Here is an 18,886-nt window from a genome sequence, read left to right as displayed (position 1 = left end):
CAGATTGTTTCAGAGACTGTAAGCCTCGTGTTTGTGAGTGAGGACACCCACTCGGGGAAGGCTGATGGGCATCACTTCCCTCAGGAAAGGGCGTCTTCCCCGACCCAGCTTCGCCTACTTTGTGCCCACGGTGCAGGGCGGGGAGCAGGGGGTCGGGGGCCAGGGGGCCGAGGCCACGTGTGGCTGGGGTTTCCCCCTCCCTCTGCATAAGTACACGTTTCAACACGGAGTTATCCTCTGTGTCAGCTCGAGAGCCTGTGGGTGCAGCCGACGTTAGGGGAACGAGCTTCCCCTGCAGAAGTGAGCAGGTTCCGGGGGAAATCCATCATTTTGAACCGTTTCTTAACGAAACTGAGTGAGTGTGTTAGTGTGCGTGTGTGCACGTGTGTGCGTGTGAGGAAGAGAGCCGAACGCACCAGCAGGACTGAGCTGCTTTCCTGTTTCTGTTCCCTTGGGCTGGAGTTAACAGCTGACAAGGATGAATAATCAGTTTACTTCACTGCTAAGTGAAATCAAGTTTTTTATATTAAATTCACTAAAAGAATATGAAGAAGTTGTAAACATTATTACATAAGGAAGAAGCTACACGTCTAGGTCCAACAGTGATAGTGGATGATTGCTGTTGAATCAGGTAAAAAAAGGCAAGCGTGTTTCCCACGTCCTGTTTTGGATTCAGAAGTGAAAACTGTGGGAAAGTTCCGGGTTCAGGCAGATTCAGACACCGACGTGCAGGCGTGTGGAAACGGGTGCCGGGAGGTGCGCTCACACGGCTGGGATAAGGTGCCACGATCACCCTCCAGATGGCATTGGGGGGGGCACAGGCATGAACCCGGCCCGTCCCCTCGCCTTTAATTAGTGGCGTTGCAGGTGCCGTCACTCAAGAGAACAGTGAAGAACATTTCTCTTAATTTGTCTACTTCTTCGGTCTCTAATTACCCCTGAAAGACAAAGGCCCAAAGCGTCGATGAAGCACACCAGCTGATATTGTTTGTTTCTAGGCAAACACAGGAAAAGATGAACTCTGAAAATTAAGAGGAAAAAAGACGACGGGTTCACTTGTGTGAGTTTGAGTTAGTTTCCTGTGAACTCCTGCTCTCGGCTTCTGCCGGGGCTGCCTCGTGGGGCAGCCACTCGATGCCCAGACCCTCCGGAACTCAGGTCATCTCGAGTGGCGGCCTTAGAGCACACACGTTTCCCGAACTACAGAGAGGGCCTCCGCAGTGTCGTTGTCCGGGGCACGGCGTCGGTGCCGGACTGCTCTGTCTGGAGCAGAATGATTCGTAGCTGGAAAAGGTGTCTTTGACTAAGAGATCGTCTTGTTAACTGGCGAGTTGGACCAAAGGGTAAGAAGGAAGCCCTCGTTCATCCTGTGTTTCTCTCGTTTTTGATGTTGTTGTTGAGGTTTTGTTTTTGTTTTTATCTGTTTGCTCTTGGTTTTATCCCGAGTCCTGGGCCGTTAAATCCATGTCTGAGATATCGAGACAACATGAGAAACTTTCCTTGCTCTGCCCAAACTTGACTGCTTTGTTAGTGTAAACGTGGCCCTTTAAAAACGTAACCCCATTTGTTTGTAAGGTGTGTTATCCTGCTTCCTCTCTTATAAAACCTGGTGGACTTGGAGAGGCCTCGTTTTGGCGTGAGAAACATTGTTCGTATCCTGAGGATGGCTGTGGTGCAGGCAGCCTCAGGAGGGCTCCGGAAGTGGTCTTCCACATGCACGTCTGGTTAGTACAGATTATCACCCGAGCAATGAGTAGACCTGGTCAGAAAGCAGTGTTTTGCTTTTATAGATGATAACTGTGCTTGCTGGATTTGAGGGGAGAATCTATCAAACTAAATTTTAGAAAAGATCGTGAAGTTTTTCAAGGAGAGTTACAAGGGTGTGGTTGACGGGTAGATACCCACCACTGCATGAAAGAAATTCTAAGCTTGAGCAAAATAGCCTGTTCTGAAATTCCTAGTCTAGCTGACTGGACACGAAGATGTTTCTTTTCTCTTAGCTCCCATGAGTTCAGACATTGGCATGTACTGTTACATAAGGTAATCATTCAACATCGTTCTCTTAGCTCCCGTGAGTTCAGACATTGGCATGTACTGTTACATAAGGTAATCATTCAACATCGTTCCCAGAATGTATCAGAATTTATTACCTGGTCGTCCGTTTATTCAGCACAGGTCTGTCGGGCTCTCCCGAGTTCAGCCTCAAGGGTGCAGATGCATAGCAGAGGGAGAGCGAGATCCGACCAGGGCTGGGCTTCGCCAGGGAGACGAGCGTGTGTGCAGGGGGGATCATAACGAGGGACCAGGAGGTCCAAGCTGGGCGGTCTCATCAGTGATAGCGAGAGGACATGGAGGGTTAGGGCAGAGGGAGGTGTTAGAGCAGAGGGTTGTGGGAACTGGTGGGTGAAAGCTGCGTTGGGGTCCAGGTGAGAGGAGAGGAGTCGGAGAGGCAGGTGGTGCTGGCTGAGTGGTGTTTGACTTGGGGTTCCAGGGAGGTTGCCGTGGTGGCAGTGACAGGTCTAGGGTCTGGCCTGGAGAGCTGGCTGCAGGAGGGCAGAGGACAGGTCGTTGCAGAAGGGGAGGTCAGGGCTCTGAGAAGCCAGGGTGGCGGAAGATCTACTGCGTGGGCATTCAGGAAGAGCTCGTGCTGGAGAGACCGTGAGCCGGCGGCCGACCTGGAGGGAGGATGGGGAGTGATCCGGGCGTCTGCAGCTGCCTGTGATGAGATGGAGGCTGATGGCATGAGCGTCAAACCGGAGGCCTTTCTGGGAGGAGGAGGTGACCGTTGTCCAGAAGCAGCAATAAGAAGCAAGCAGGCAGAGAGCCTTCAGGGGAGGCCGCGTTCTCTCGGGAGAGCCAAGTTTCTGTTAGGGCAAGAAGGTGAAGGGAGGGTTCAGAGAAGAGGGTGAGGATGTAGGAGATTTTGCTGGATTCCGTAAATGAGGTTTGTTTCCAGGGGACACAGTGGAATGGGTTCAGGAGCCAGCCCAGGGCGCAGGAGGTGAGGCCAGGTTAGCGTGTTCACAGTGCTCTGGGGAGGAGTCCAGGGGTGGAGAATCCTGGGGTCTGGGGTGTAAGCAGGAGCAGAGTGGTGGTTCCTGATGCAGCAGGTGAGGCTGTGCGTGCCGGAGAGGAGGGGCTTGGTGTCTTGCCAGAAGCAAGCAGCCTCGGGGCTCTCCCTCCTTGCGTCCCTGGTGGTTGGAGGCTGGACTGAGGCTGTTCCCTGGAGCCTGGGGAGGTCTGGGCCCCTCTTTGTCCTGGGGACGGAGGTGAGACTGGGGAGTGTACCCACTGGAGCATCACCACGGTGCACACGTGTCTCACTGGAGTTATAACAGTTTTAGGATAATGTGAAATGAAACCTACGTGGCTTATAGTTGTTTTTCATATTGTTTTTATACCTGAGGCACAATTTTGTATATTACCGAAAGATAGTAATGACGGGATTTAATTTGGGAGGGTTCTGTTGATTCATGATCAGTAGATACAATTCAGATTCCAGTTTATATTTTAAAGTACATCATTCTCTCCCGTCCTCCCCACTCCTGTCGCCCTCCCCTAAAGTGTGTCTTTAAAACTGACAATGTCACAGTGTTAGCTGCTGAATTATTGACATGTTTTCAACCTTTTCCTTACAGTGAAGAAAGTTACAGCGTCAATGATTATTCCCTGAGAGATCAGCTGCTGGTGGAATCTTGTGACAGTGACGAGCCTCATTCCTCCCCGGGGAAGAACAGCTCCACCGTGCTTTACTCCCGACAGAACTCTGCCAGCCACCTCTTCACGCTGACCGTCCTTAGTAACCACGCGAATGAGAAGGTGGAGATGCTGCTGGGGGCCGAGACGCAGTAAGTCCGTGCGGGGGCCTCAGAACACCTGCCCTCGCTCCCCTAACCACTTACCCTGATGGGATTCCCTAAGCACAGTACGTCGAAGCTGCGGGTGATTTTCTGTGGACCACCTGGGATGCCCACGCAGGGACGGTGGGTCCTTCCTGTGGACGCTCTGTCTCTTCCCTGTGACCCTCTCCATGTCTCGAGAGAGGGGTGGTGTTATTTTAGTCTCTGTGAATCCTGATGGATGCGTTGTCTTTATGTGCTTTTATACTTAGAGAGTGGTTTAACAATCATTTTAGGGCCGGCCCCGTGGCTTAGCGGTTGGGTGCGTGCGCTCCGCTACTGGCGGCCCGAGTTCGGATCCCGGGCGCGCACCGACGCACCACTTTTCCGGCCATGCTGAGGCTGCGTCCCACATATAGCAACTAGAAGGATGTGCAACTATGACATACAACTATCTACTGGGGCTTTGGGGAAAAACAGAGGAGGAGGATTGGCAATAGATGTTAGCTCAGAGCTGGTCTTCCTCAGCAAACAGAGGAGGATTAGCACAGATGTTAGCTCAGGGCTGATCTCCCTCACAAAAAAAAAAAAAAAAGAAATAAAGAATAGCAGAAATGGTAAATTTCTAAAAAAAAAAAAATCATTTTATTTTATCATTGATAAAAAAAGGACCCATGAGCCCTATGAATCTGACTCAACTGGTAGTTTGAGTCCAGGCCACAAGTTTTCTTAGATAATGGAATTGAAGTCATTTTGCAGTTACCTATCTTTAGCCAGACAGTAAAATGTCCAGTGGTTTCTGTCAAAAGAGATGCTCAGTTGGGGAAATGTCTTGATGAATCCACTTTCCCACGTGGAGTCCTCGGTGAGGCTGCACGGTCATCCCGTCTGTGTCTGCAGTTTCAGCAGCGGCCGGTACACGGTCCGTTCACGAGGGGTGAAGGGCAGGGGCTTAACTGTCGAGTCCGCCCTCGTGACCTGGTCCATTCAGAGACAGTTGACCGATTTGTTTGTTTGGAAACTGGAAAGCTCTTGGCAGTCACCCCAGGCGGCTGCTGTGTCGGGTCAGAGGTGGCGCCGTGGAGGGAAAGGAGGAGTCCTGATTCTCTGTCCTCCGGGTTCCTAGCGTGTCTCCCGCCCGCCTCTGCTGAGGATCCCATGTGATGGAGATGGATCAGCAGCTGGTGAATCACAACCCTATGACTGTAGCCAGATCTTAGGGAAAGTAAACCCAGAGACGTCTCCTCTTTTAGGAGGATTTGACAGAGTTCTGGATCATTAGAGAGAGACATAAGAAGGTGAAAACCACAGAGCAGCCACAGAAAATGTTAAATGATCACCTCATGTCTTTTGGCACCAGAAGCCACTTGTCAGAGGCTGAGGAAAACCAGGAGGGACAGGTTGATGTAAAGCTGTTTGAGATTTGGAAACCGCCCCAGCAGAGCCTTCCAGATGAACCTGAGCATCAACAGAGGTGACGGATGAGAAAAGGGGCTTCGTCCCATGTGTTTGTTTATAAAACAGGGACATGCCTTTTTTGGGGGGCCAGGGCTCTCCGGTTCAACTGCTGAGATCCTGCTGCATTCTCAGGGGCCTGGACTCCGGGCGGGCAAGGTGCCTGGTGGTCTGTGGGGGTGACCACAGGGGCAGTCCCATGACCAGCCCAGGGAAGGCGTGCTCGACCCTGAGAGCCGGCAGACCCCGCGGCCAAGAGGACAGACTGGAGGCCCTCTGTTGGGAGCTGCTCTTGGACCAAGAAGGTCGTGTGTGAGCTCTGGATTGTACGTGACTTTAAGGATGAGAAAGCTTAAGCACTTTGGACATTAGTACTTGTCTAGACCTTCCAGAGAGTTCTCAGAAACTAGGGGTTTTCTTTGGTCACTTTTAGTTAGTGGTGGCTGCCTCTCCTTCCCTGTGTCTAGGGACTGTTCCTCTCCTTTCAGGCCTGGCCAGCATATGGCAGGGCTTTCCCCGATTGTCTCGTCCGTGATTTACGGGGTCTCCCCCCTTGTGTCTGAGATCACCCAGGAGGAGGGAGTGGACCCGCTTGCCGGTTCCTTCCACACCAAGGCTGGGTCCTTCCCTGGACACTCGCAGTGTCTGTCCACGCTTGTCCCTTTGATCTTGCCGTGGACTGAATGCTGTTCGTTCCCTGGGTCAGAAGTGTTCTCAGAAGATCTAGTTATGTCACCCACCAACCCACGAGTGTGACTCCTATGTGCAGTTCTTTAATTAACAGCAAGAGAACATTCCAGAAGGGGCAGAGGGGCAGGTGTCTTCTTGGGCACAGGAGTGACTCCCTCACTCCCCTCCCCGTCCAGCCCAAGTACAGCCGACAAGTAAGTAAATGGACAAATGCTTTTAAGCACAAAAGGCATAAAATAGCATTGGTGTTGAAGATGCACTTTCCCCGGAAGAACGGCTGGCTACTGCAGGTCTAGCGGATAGCTCTGTGCTGGGCGTGGAGACGGGCAGGTGGGCTCCCGCCTCCTGGTTGTGAGCAGTCGGAGTTTTGGTCTCTGTAGGATGTTTTCTTTGCTTCTAAGATTTGCGAAATGTCTGGGTGGGTATGCGTCTTTTAGGTTTTCTGTCTTATATGTTATATGTGGTTGATGTGGTCCATTAGCAAACTAGTTGAGAAGCCAGGTTTTCCCCACCACCCAGGCCTTGATAATTGTGGAACTTCAGGCCAGTCATGTGTGTCCGTTGCCTCCTTGTTCTTTGGTTTGAAAAGGAATGGGGTTCATGCCTGGATGTTTACCTTCTGCGAAATCCTGTTGTCCGTGGAGGGCGAGTGGGGTGGACAGAGTGTGGAATCAGCAGTGGGTGGGTGCTGGGCTGGGCACCGAGACGGTGGGATTGTGGACGCCAGACCAGCAGCCCTGGTGATGTGGGGATGCAGAGCAGCTCACGGAAGGAGACGAGCTGACACTGGGGAGCATCTGGGGCGTGTGGGCCCTGAGCCAGCGACGGAGCGGGCAGGAGGGACCTGGGCTTCCAGAGGAGAGACCGGGAGAGCTGAAGGGAGCGTGAGAAGGTGACGGCATGTCTCGGTTTCCCCCATTGAGATGGTGTCTTGTCCTGGCAGAATCAACGGTAGCACCACCTGACTCGAGCAGTGTCTTGTTTGGACAGTAGAATATGCGGTGGCCCTGATTATAGTCTGTTGTCCAGCCCCTCGCCTTCCCTGGGTGAGCAGGGAGACCCCAGAGGGTGGAGGGAGGCTGGTTACAGCGGGACCAGACCCTGACCCTCCTGAACTGGTTCTGTCTGGTAACAGATGTTCTTCTTCTTACGAGAAGCCGCCAGCCGGTGTCCTCCCTGCCTCCCGTCTTGGCCTTCTGGTGGGTATGGAAGGGAACCCCCAGGAATTAAATGTGCTCTTAAATGTGAGAAATGGCTAAAATGTGCTTTTTTTTTTTTTAAAGTCCATCGACTCTGAAAAGGAAGAAGTTTGTGGAAACTCAGTTGTCAGTTCAGGGCATCATATGGTTTGAAATAGTTTATAAGGAAATGTGGAATAGATAGCGCACGGCCCCAAGAACTGTTTCCATGGAAAACTTGCACCCTTGCTCCTCCGCTTGTCTGCCGCCCCCTGGGATGCCATCTGCAGCACCCCGCCAGGTCCCCCTCTGCAGGAAACCGCTCGCGCGCCGTGTGTCCCCCCAGGGAGTTGTGCGCGCCCGCTGTGGCCCTCCCGCTGCTGCATTGTCCCCTGTGTCCTGCCCGCTGCCCCGGGCTCTGCTCCTCCTGACCAGGCCGCCGGTCTCTCCTGCGCTGCACGGCTGGCCTTCCCGAGAGAGGCCCCCACCCCTCCGTGAGCTCCGTGGGTTTACTGGGCACCGGCGTCCCCTCAGTGTTCCGGGCGCGGGGATGTCCCCGTGAGCAGGGTGGAGACCCGCTCCCTACCCCTCGGGGCTTCCGTCCACACGCAGAGCTCCGCCTGCGTGCGTCCTGCCCTTGGGGGCGGCCTTGGGTGGCAGTGAACTCGTCCCCTGGCCAGTGGCCTGCAGGGAGCGGGACTCGGGGGAAGCATCTCTCCTCGGCAGGTGCTGCGGAGACAGGAGGCCCCCGCGTGTGATGGGAGGGGAGGTTGGGAGCTGGGGCGGCGGCGTGCGCCCGTGGTTAGACGTGCAGGAGGAGGACTCTGAGGTGGCATTTGCACCGAGCCCTGTGACCAGGCAGAGGCGGCCCGCGGGGACAGGCAGGGCCGCGTGCTGAGGCACAGCAGCGCAGCCCTCCTCAGGGACGAGGTGGGTGTGGGCAGACGTGGCTTGAACAGGGGCGGCGGCGAGACCAGCGTGCACCGGGGAGGGAGCGGGGCCGGGTCTCCAGACCGAGCTGCGGCGGCGTGTCCGCGGCGTCGGTCCCCCGCCGTCCCGGCCTGGTGTGGGGAAGCAGACGGAGCCTCGCGGCAGGCGGCGTCCCTGCAGCGTGGAAGCCGGGACTGCTTCACGGGAGCGCGTTGGCTGTGTGTCCGGGAACACTTGTCCACGGGGCGGGGGCCGGTTCTCCTGCGCAGGTGTCCTGAGAGGCGTCGACGGAGAGCCCCGTGAGCCGTGGGGGTGCCCGGGAGACTGCAGCGGGGCAGAGGTTCCAGCGGGGGAGCAGTTGGGGTCCCGTTGCCGTGGGCCGGGGCGTCCTGGGGCGCTGGGACGCGGTGCGCGGGGGCAGAGAGGGACGGTGCGCTCAGGGGGCGGAGACGCAGGGCCGCTTCCGGACGGGAGGGGCGGGCGGCTGGGGGGAAGGAGGCGCGGGGATGCTGTGGGGTGGGCTGAGCAGCTGCTGCGGGGGGCTGAGCTCCTGCCCCCCCCCCGTGGCTTCCTCCCGGGGGCCGGCGCCGTGGGAGGAGGGGCCGCGGCTCCGGGGCCGCGTCCAGCTTCCCGTCCTCCTCCTGCTCTGCCCCGACGGCGGGAAGTGGCGCCGGCCGTCCAGCGCTGTCGCTGACCCCTTTGAGCTTAGAAGCGGCGTCCGGGTCTGAGTGGGTCCCCCTCGGCTGGTTCTGCTGCATGCTTCCTCGCGTTTGCATCCACTGCCTCCTCCTGGGACAGCCACGGTCACTCGTCCCCGGGACCGCTGGACAGCTCCTGACCGGCTCCCTGGCCCCTCGGTCTGCGCGGATCCCCACTCCTGCCGGCCGTGCGCTTCTCCGTGTGCACAGCCGCTTACGAACACGTGCGTCTGGGATCGGCCACAGTTAGTATCCTGAGCTTCCTGTGTCCGGGGTGAGGGGAAGGAGCCGTGTGCAGGGACGTAGCTCTTCCTCTCAGTCTCTGTTCGCGTCCTTTGCGTGCTGCTGGGGCAAGTTTTCCCTCAATTCCACTTGTTTTTCAACTTTTGCTGTGAAGGATGTAGTAAACATTTATTAGGCTGCACATCCAAGCTGTGCATGCTGTGCTACGTCTGTTTGTTAACGATCTTAAGTTATTTTATTGTTACTGAGACAATAGTCTGTGGAAACTACAAAAGCCTATCTTTCAGACAAGGACAAAGGAAGACTGTTTTACCAGGCCCTTTCCGTTTGCTCTGGGCCTCTCAGGACTGCGGAGCAGAGAGCCCCGTGTCTGCCTTCCTCTACGATGGGGCACAGACAGCTGCAGGGGCAGGGCAGGGCAGGGGCCGCGGCGGGGGCGTCCCCAGGTCCGGCTCACATGGGGTTCCGGTGCATTCGGGTGCAGCGTGCAGAGATGAGATGCCAGATGTGCCCAGGAGTGAACGCAGACTTCCCCCACCCACAGTACTGATCACGTCGGTCTGCAGAGAGCCTTCTCAGAAACGCCCGGAAGCCCAGTGACTGGAGGGTCCTGTCAGCGTCCAGCCAGCTCTGGTTCCTGATAAAGGGGCATTGTTCTCAGGGAGCCTTGGGCTGGTCCTGCTTCTGTGAATGACTTAACAGCAGGAAGTAAATGGGATGGAATAAAATTGCAAATAGTAATTCTGACGCACTCTTGTACTGCATCCTGTGAGAAAAATCCACAATATAGAGATGACAGTTTATCTGGAAAAATGTGTATGTTACGGTTGTGGTGTTTTTTCCTCATGGAATCTGGAGTCCACGTCCGGTAGTGGTCTTTTACGTTTGTATGGTGCCCATCCAAACACTTGCTCTTCTGTGGTCCTGTCGCTGACCCCAGTAAGACAGGTGATGGTTGGGGTCTCTTATCATCGAGGAGACAGATAACGGACCCACTTTAGATGAAGTCCAGGATTCTGGACCAGACTCCGTCCTGAGCTTCTTGACATGATAAACAGGAAATAACTGATTTAACTATGTAATGCCTTACAGAATCTAAATTGTAGAACTAAATTTAGGGGCTGGGGGAATGATTTTGCTTTGGTTAGAGAGCGGGCGTCTGGCTTTGTGAGGCTGTGGCTCAGCCTTCACGGTGACACTGACCCTGCAGGTCCTCTGTCCTGGAGCAGGTTATCGAGCTCGTCTAGTGGAACTGAATGTGAGAGATGAACAGAAGCCACCATCCCCACAATCCTGCCCCGTGTGAAGGCCTGGAGGACTTTTTCCAGAGGCCGTGGGTACAGGAGATTCCAAGGAGCCCAGGGTCAATGTGTGGGCTGAGGAGGAGCGCAAAGGAGGGTCAGACGCTGACTTAAGAGGAGAAAGGAAGGACAGACAGCAGCCAGGCCTCCTCAATCCTACTGAAGCCTCGGGAAGACTCCGGGGTGCAGCCTCGCTCGGGGCTCCGCTCCCTTCAGTCCTGTCGAGTCCTGCCTCTCTGTCCGGAGCCCGCTTCCCGCCTCACAGTGTGTCTCTTTTCCAACAGGAGCCTGGGGTTCAGGGAGAAGCCCTGCTTTGCTGCATCTTTGAGCTTCGTGCGATTACGTTTCAACCTGCTGAGCTTAGTCCATCCCGTGAGAGCAGGACGGCGCCGCCCGCTCGGGCCGGAGCAGGAGCTGAGGCACGTCTTTCACGCCCTGCCCGGAGAACTTGGGGTGGGGATAGGGCCTCGCTGGCGGATGTTGGTGTTGGAGAGCTTCTCCTCGCCCAGGCCTTTCTCTCCCGGGTCAGACGTGTGTCTTGCGGTCCTCTGTCCTGGCGCGTTGCGCTGTGCCAGCTGTTGTGTGTGTGTTTCCTGCATTGTGGGGGCAGGAGGCCCCATGGCCCAGTGGCAGCCTGGGGAGTGCAGGCCTGCAGGGCGGCTCCTGAGCACGGGTGGGGGGTCTCCGGAGGTGACGTGCCAGGTCGACGTTGGTGCAGCTGAGTCTGTCACTCCATTTGGGCAGAGGGAATAATCTTGATCCGGGTTGGGGTGCACTGTGAACTCATGTTAATTGTTCAGTGTGGTCCCTGGAGAAAACAGCTGTCTGCGAGGGAGCCCGGGCTTGATGGCGGAGTTTAGAAACTGTGTGTCTGCGCCCCGGTTCTTGTTCCTGGAACACCGTCTTACATCCAGCGAGTCTCCCCCTGCTGTAGAGACACGGGGCTTTTTGCTTCGTGATGGGAGGGGCTTCCTGGCAGGGCCCTGGGAAGCCCCCTAGGACGTTGTGTGGTTTTGACGGCATCTCAGCGGGGTGGCACTGACCCAGTTGAAGCCATTTCAAGAAGCGGCTCCTCTCCGTGAGGGTGACGAGGAGCGTCTGTTCTGTCCTCTGGAGTGCTGGCGAGGGCCCCGTGTCTGAGGGATGCCCTGAGCACGCAGGCAGCCTGCCCCAGGAGGGAGGTGTCATCTGGCCTTCTGGACACTGGGCACTCGATGCCAGAGCAGCGGTCTAAGCTGGGGGGTCTTATGAGGACCGGACGGCAGCGAGGCCGGGTGAGGCAGACACATGTGGGTGCAGCTCGGGGAGCCGCAGCGGGTGGTCCAGATCCTCCTGGTGAGCGGATCTTCCATGGGGTCCTTATTTAGTCTGCAGTCCTTGTGCTTCGGAACTTCCAGTTGAGCCTAAGTGACAAAGTAGATCTTACCCCACAAAGAGATGATTCTGAGGATTTCAGTGTGTGCTTGGGGGTGTCTTCAGGAGGCTGTGCTTTGCTTGTTCCGTGTTCGAGAGAGACGGAGTCTTGAAGAGCAGGACCGTGCATTTTGCTCCCAGTGCCAGCGGTTCGCCCACCCAGCCCCCTTTTCTGCTTTTACGTAAGTCGGCTTCCAGCACCCGAGGTCCCCCCTCCCCACCCCCTCATTGTTCTGTGACCAGCTGCAGGGATGCCGCCTCCTTGATGTCAGCACCGGGCTCTGTGTTCTGACCCCACCACTCAGTGCTTTACTGTGAGCAGGCACTTAACACCCCAAACCCCGGCTTTGTCCTCTGAAGAAACGGAAATAATAATGGTAATATTTTCTTCCAAGATGGTTGTAAAGGTTAGATTAGATGATACTCCCAAAATACAGTAGGGGACCGTACCTGGCACGTGGGTGCTCTGGGACACTGCTAGAACAGAGCCGGTTCCTGCCCTCCCGCCGTGTACGGCCTGGCCAGGGAACGAGACACGTCAGTAAGGATGGGGTCAGTGTGCGGGAGTGGTGACCTGTAGCCGCGTCCTGGAGATCTCGAGTGAGCCCACATAGAGCGTGCCTCCTGACTCACCGTTGACCCGCCGTGTCACCAGCCGAGCCCGGGCCGCGTGGAAGTGGGGTTATCAGACTGGGATGGGGCAGACAAGCGGGGTCACGCACCAGAGGGGCCGCATGGAGGAGCTGGGCTGTGTCTTCAGTATGGAGTGGGCGTGTTGAACAGAAGCCAGACACAAAAGTGGGTGTGGTACAGGATTCCACTTTCATGAAGTGTGAGGTAAGTGAGCTGGTTGGTGGCAGTGGGAATTGGAACCGTGGTTTCCTGTGCCGAGGCCACTGGTTGGGACGAGGGACCCTCCGCACCTGTGGGGGTTCCCCTGAGCGAACGCCCGAGGAGCTGGTGCACCCAGCACGAGTGCGGTGTTTGCTGTCACGTCTGCTCCTCCTTTTGTATATACTCGTGGAGGGTGACAGTGAGTGGGCACGGCAGGTGAGAACAGGGGAGGTCGCCTCTGAGAGCCAGAAGGGCAGATAGGAGAGGCTGAGTTCCAGGGCCGAGAGAAGCTGGCCCCGTGCAGACGGACGGGTGGACACGCCGGGGGTGAGGATGGGGCCACAGGGACAAGGGAGAGACTTAAAGTGTGTCTCTGTGGTTTATTTAATTACCGTCCTAACACTTGACTTTCCAGATCAAATCTGGGGTGACTGTATTGTGTAGTGCTTGCTGATCTGAAACTTTTGATCCTTTAATTAAAGAATTATTTTGTTTCATGTAATTGTAGCTTGTAATTGTATAAAAAGTCTTGGTTTCTTTTTCCTTAAAATTTTTTTGGCTATACTCATTACACCATTTTAAGCATTTGAGAATGGTCTGCAAAAGATCAAAGAATTTCTATTTCAGTAAGGCTCATATTTGGCAATATTAGTTGTGAGAGGAACTAAACAACCTTAAATATGTCAAGTTTCTCATCTTTTCTGGAATGGTTTGAGTGTGGGGGGAGGGGAAGGAGAGAGACTGATTGACTAGGATTTTTTTAAATGAAATTACTTTTTTGAAATGTTAAACATCAGATTATGAGTGTACTAAATATCTTTTTATGATTACAGCATGTTAGTGTAATCAGCTTTTTATTAAATCTTTGTGTCATATGAGAAATTCCACTTAGTAACCCACCAGATTCATTCAGAATCTTTTCACAGTGACTAGTTTTGGTTTCCGTGACTGTCTTGTTTCAATACCCCCACCCTCCTTTCCAAGGCCAGCCTCAGGCCTCTCTCAGAACCTCCCGTTTCTGGGCATGGCTGTGATTCCAGAACACACTTCTCTGTCTCAGTTGCTGTGCCTCTGTGTTTAGGAGCGAGCGGGCCCGCTGGATCACTGCACTGGGACACAGCAGTGGGAATCGGCCTCTGGACCGCACCTGTGAGTACCTTCGGGGCGCCCGCTCTGGGCCCTGGGGCCCGCCCCTGCTGGACACTGGGTCGTCAGTGCTCAGCCTCCTCTCTGAGTTTCTCCAAGGTTCCCCTCCTGCTGCCCTGTGTCAGAACTGGGTGGCCCCTGCTGTGGAGGTCGAGGGGTGTGAATACAAATCCAGGCACAGTCCTCGTTGGGTGAACGTGCAAATGTCTGCATGTCCCCTGAGCCCTTTGGCCCTCTGCAGTCAGGTGAATCGTGACACACGACTCAGGGCGCCGGGAGGGTGGAGTTACATAATGCACGCCAGCCCGAGAGCCTGGCTGGGCTGTGAGGCTCTGGAGGTTTAGCTGTGTTAACGGGTGGTGTCGCAGGTTGAGTCTGCTCCAGACTGACAGTCTGATCTAAGCAGCAATGTGTTTTTAACCCTAAAGAAAAGCACTTCACCATTCCTTCTGCCCTTTGTCATGAACGTGGTCGTATTGACAAGATGCATCTTGTTCTCCCGGATAGCTGGGCGCTGGGCGGTAGAGGGTGGTGTCACGTGCTGATGTCAGGCTTCTCTGGATGGTTCTCGCTGGGAGGATCTCTCGCTGGGAGATGAGGGCAGCGGGCTGGTTCTCCTGGAGCCCCTGAAGTCATAGCTTAGCGCTAACGCGAGAGTGATTGGTTTGAAAGTTCCCTAGAAGCAAGTTTTATATTAGAAACAAATTAAGAAAGCAGTCATGTCAGTCAGAACCAAGCCTCAGCAGTTAACTGTCTTCTTAAGATCCAGCATTTTGGGGGAACTCTGGAATGTTCCTTGGCTTTTGGGTGGAGCTTCTTCGTCTCTAACCGTTGGCAGCTTTCATGCGCTGCTGCTGGTGGCAGGGAAGGTCCCTGATGACAGCGCGGGTTTCAGCACAGATGGTGGCCCTGGCACTTTACCTGATCTGCCCTGCCTCAGTTTCCCCAATGCACAATGGCGGTTTTCCAGTCCACTGTGTGACATGACTGATGACTCCTTATCAGGCTGTTATCAAGGGGATTCATACATCGTAAAAGGCCTCTTGATTCTGAGCTTCTGAAATTCGAACGCTCTGAGCCAAGTGAGCGAGACTGGAAGCACTTTCCTGCTTCCTGCCGGGCCCGACCTTTCTCTCAAAGCGGCCCTGACTGCACAGCAAGACTGAGTACACCAACACCCCTGGTTTGTGCCTGTTTTGTTGTTCCTCTGCTCCCGGAAGCTCAGTCTGTCCCCTTCCTCCTCAGCGCTGACCCAGGTGGAGATCACACGATCCTTTACCGCCAGGCAGCCCGATGAGCTCTCCCTGCAGGTGGCAGACGTGGTCCTCATTTACCAACGTGTCAGCGACGGTGAGTGGGAGCCTTCTCACAGGCGCCAGGCCCTGCCATCAGGACTGGGGCTCTCATTTCTGTTACTCACGCTCATGTTCCATATCCCTTCGGTTTTCTCACGTGCTCCTCTCTCTCCTGTGTGCATTTTATTGTTTTTAGATGTTTTTGAATAGGAATGCAGTCACATGGTTGGTTATTCAAAAGGAACCATGAAAAGTTTTCCTTCCTTCCCAGTCCCCCAGGGACCAGGCTTTCATCTCCAGAGGTTCTTCCTTCCTTACTTTAAAAAAAGAAATCATTTTTCCTGCTGCCCCTTCCCAGAGCATCCCCTCCCGCAGCTCAGCCCACGCTCCCACACTGTCGGCCGCCTCACTTCAGGGCCTCTCATCGTGTTCTTCCCCTGGTATGTCATTCATTCCCCCTTGAAACCTTTCCCTCTGGTCCACCTCTCTCTCCTCACCTGTCATCATCCGTGGTTCCCAACCTGGGGCAGGATGCTGCCCCTGAAATTTGCTCATATCCTTCTGGAGCCAAGCACAGTCAAGATTCATCCAAATACTTGTTGCTTCACAAGGACGCTGTTCTTTGCAGGCTGGTACGAAGGGGAAAGACTGCGAGATGGAGAAAGGGGTTGGTTTCCTCTGGAATGTGCCAAGGAGATAACATGTCAAGCTACGATTGACAAGAACGTGGAGAGAATGGGGCGTTTGCTAGGACTGGAGACCAACGTGTAGCCTCTCCGATGGCCTTCTGTTGCTGCAAGATGTGCACTACGTCACGGTGGGCTGGTTTTGTTAATTTTAACACAGCCTGTTTATTTACAAGAATGACAACACTCGTCTTCAAGCTTGCCAGGTGGTTATGCTCTCTCAGGAGAACAAAGCTCAGTGTGTGACAGGGATCCTCCTGCACCCCCTCCGGGTGTGAACAGCACGGCTGAGTCCACTTCAGGGATCGGCGGCCTCAGCTCCTAGTTCACCATGTTCTGGCATAAAAATGTGTGTAAGATGCTGTGTCCTGGTGTCCTCTGTGCTCACTTAACCAAGATCACGCTGTCCCTCCTTCAACGTCTCCTCTCTGGTTCTCCCAGTATTAGCAAGACCGTGTCTTTAAGGAATGCCCAGTTCTGTAGACTTTTTTCCTGCCTCATGTTCCAGCTCTGATTCTAAGGCTCTGTTGGTTTTCTAAGGACCTGGCAGGGTTCTGAAGGTGAGCTGTTTTTCTGAACCCTTCCCAGGAAAGGAAAATTGACACTTGAATTTTTGTACCTCTTTCCTCATTGAAGGGAAGTAAGGAGGCTTAAAGAGTTTTTTTTTAAATCCACCTCACCCAATATTGGTCTTGGATAAGCATAGCCTCATAAAACCTAAGCTACTCTAACAACATAGGATGTAGATGGTTCACATGTGTGGGAACATCCTGACTATAGGACAGGGGTCCTACTTTTTAAAAATATTCCTGAATGAGCTGATCAACTGACATGAGGCTGCTGTGCCCTCAGTAACGCAAGGGTTTTGACTGTTCCTGCTCCTGTTTCCACCCAGGAAATTGGCTGAAACGCACTAACAATCTCAAGGAAGGTGAAGGTAGGCCATCAGAGGTGTCAGGAAGCCAGCCCGGCACCTAATGAAACGTAGCGTTTGACCTTACCGGGGCCCTTTTTATTTGCACTAGAGGCCTTGCTTGCTGGATTGGAGTCTGTTAACCTCGGGTGTCTACGGACCTTCAAGGAGGGAGAAAAGTCATTTGAATAGTATGTTTCCTGAGGGGACGAGGGCTTGGAAGGCTGGGAGCGAGAAGGGATGTTCCCTGGCAGCCTAGTTCCCCGCCTCCCCCCTTCTCCTCCACAAAGGGACAAAAGCTGGCAGGGGGCACGTTGTTCTTGTTTGAGGGCTCAGAGCTATGTTGACATGTCCCAGTTACTCTGGGCCAGCCAGTTACCCAGGTGGAGAATCAAGTTGTGGAAGCCCGGGGTGGGAGGTAGGCTTGGCTCACACGCCGTGTCCCACCTCGGCCATGAGCCAGCCTGGGCACTGGGCCCCTCGCCCGGATGGCTCTCCTTTATCCATGCATCATGCATCCATTTCTAGGTGTAAGAGCCACACCAGGCCCTGAGTTCCTGGGGTCTGGGTCAGTCCAGGAGATAGGAGGTTGGTGACACAGGAAGTCTGTCTCTCCTTAAGGTCTCAGACTTTCTGGAGGAGGGGCTAACAGTTCGTAATCTAATCTAACGGGAGGTTTTCATTTAGGAAGGAAGGTAAATTTGTTGCTTGCAAAGGGATCATTTTGTATTATTTTTGCTAATACCCAGTTGAAGCTAAAAGCAACTGTACGAGTCCTGTGAATTAATTTATAAGTAGAGATGTTAACAGTTTTGGAAATTTGTGCATCTTATGAATCAAAGCCTTATTTAGCGAGCAGGTCAATACTGTTACTAGATGAAGCGTTATTTTACGGCAGGCGTTTACCACATTCACAATGTTTAGGTTCAACCGTGAATTGTTTTTACATGACACAGTGTTGTTTTCAAACCTAGTTCAGTTCCTATGAATCGCTTCTCTGAATTGTACAGTGACTTCACTCAGTAACCTGTGGAGAACAGAAGTGTTCATTTTTGTCCCTATGAATTGAGACTGCTTGTACACTTTTGGTGAAATATGTGAATTTATAAAGATTTTGTATATACTTGTGGTTTTGTGTTGATGTGATTTAGTTTACTGTAGGATGTATTCATTTAAGTTTAGAGTTTGCTGAATTTTGGCCAAATCAGAGTTCTACTCAGAAGGAATCTGTAGCTAACACTGAGGTGACTGATCCTCCCTCTCTGGGGGCGTGTTGGCATCAGCTGCCCTGGGGGGCCGGAGCATCTGAAGAGCCGGCCGTGCTGCTTCTACTGCTTCTGCGAAGCTGCCCGACGCCGGGGCGGCTGAGCGTCAACAGTCATGGCCCCTGACTGCTGCCGCCGCTGGAGCCCATCTGAGCCCGTGTGCTCTGGGAGCCTCACGCCCCGTGAGCCTGGGGGAGGGCAGAGAATGACTCCTACAGTAGCTTTCTCTGCTGTGTAACAAATTTCCACAAACTTAGTGGCTTAAAACAACCCTCCTTTATCACCTACAGTTCTGCAGTCGGAAGCCCGGGACGGCACGGCCGGGTTCTCTCCTGGAGCCTCACCGTGCCGCCGGCCGCCTTCTCACTGGAGCTTGGTGTCTCCCTCCAAGCTCATACCTGTTAGATGTTCAGAATTTGGTTCCTTTTGACTGTAGGACTGAGGGCCCTGTGTCCTTGCTGGCTTCCAGGGGCCGTTCCTGTCGCTCCCCACGTGGCTCCTTCCATCTTCCAGGCAGCTGTGGCACATTAAACCCTCCTCACACTTGGAACCTGACGCCATCTTATGCTACCAGCTGGAGAAAACTCTGCTTTTAAAGAACTCATGTAATTGTGTTAGGCCCATAGGATAATCTCCTTTATGATTAACTCAGAATCAACTGATTTGGGACCTTAATTAGATCTGCAAAATTCCTTTGCTACATAACATAACATAATCACAAATGCAACACCAAGAAGACAGAGATGATGGGGTCATCTCAGAATTCTGCCTACAATACCCTCTATAAAACCTTAAAATGCTAGATGGTGTCCCAGCATCCTTTGCAGCTAAAATACAGCCATACAATGGGATACGCCAATCAAAGGCATCATTTGTTGGCTTTTCGCTCGAGCTAGTGTTGGCTTTTTGCTCGAGCTAGTGATGGAGGAAAGAGATGGGGTACCATCTCTGGAAGGGACAGGATGCATCCTCTTCTTTGCTCCATCCTCCATCCCAAATT

General features: G+C 53.9%; 1 protein-coding gene across 3 annotated transcripts in view; it reads left to right on the top strand.

Moving 5' to 3' along the window:
* Positions 1-18,886, top strand: part of ARHGEF26 (Rho guanine nucleotide exchange factor 26) — a 128,698-nt gene that overhangs the window by 93,060 nt on the left and 16,752 nt on the right. For 2 of the 3 annotated variants that reach the window (XM_058550635.1, XM_058550631.1), the window contains exons 11-14: positions 3,639-3,848; positions 13,663-13,730; positions 14,973-15,077; positions 15,651-17,749. In XM_058550635.1, coding sequence (XP_058406618.1) covers positions 3,639-3,848; positions 13,663-13,730; positions 14,973-15,077; positions 15,651-15,793 — 526 coding nt within the window. In that variant the 3' untranslated portion in view covers positions 15,794-17,749. Of the gene's footprint in view, positions 1-3,638; positions 3,849-13,662; positions 13,731-14,972; positions 15,078-15,650; positions 17,750-18,886 lie in introns of those variants that run through there. The other variant, XM_058550637.1, reaches the window with a different exon arrangement.

This window comes from Diceros bicornis, chromosome 2 (assembly GCF_020826845.1).
Source record: "Diceros bicornis minor isolate mBicDic1 chromosome 2, mDicBic1.mat.cur, whole genome shotgun sequence".
Classification (NCBI taxonomy): Eukaryota; Metazoa; Chordata; class Mammalia; order Perissodactyla; family Rhinocerotidae; genus Diceros; species Diceros bicornis.
The sequence above is the reverse complement of the archived record's forward strand: the minus strand, read 5'-3'. Positions and strand labels throughout refer to the sequence as shown.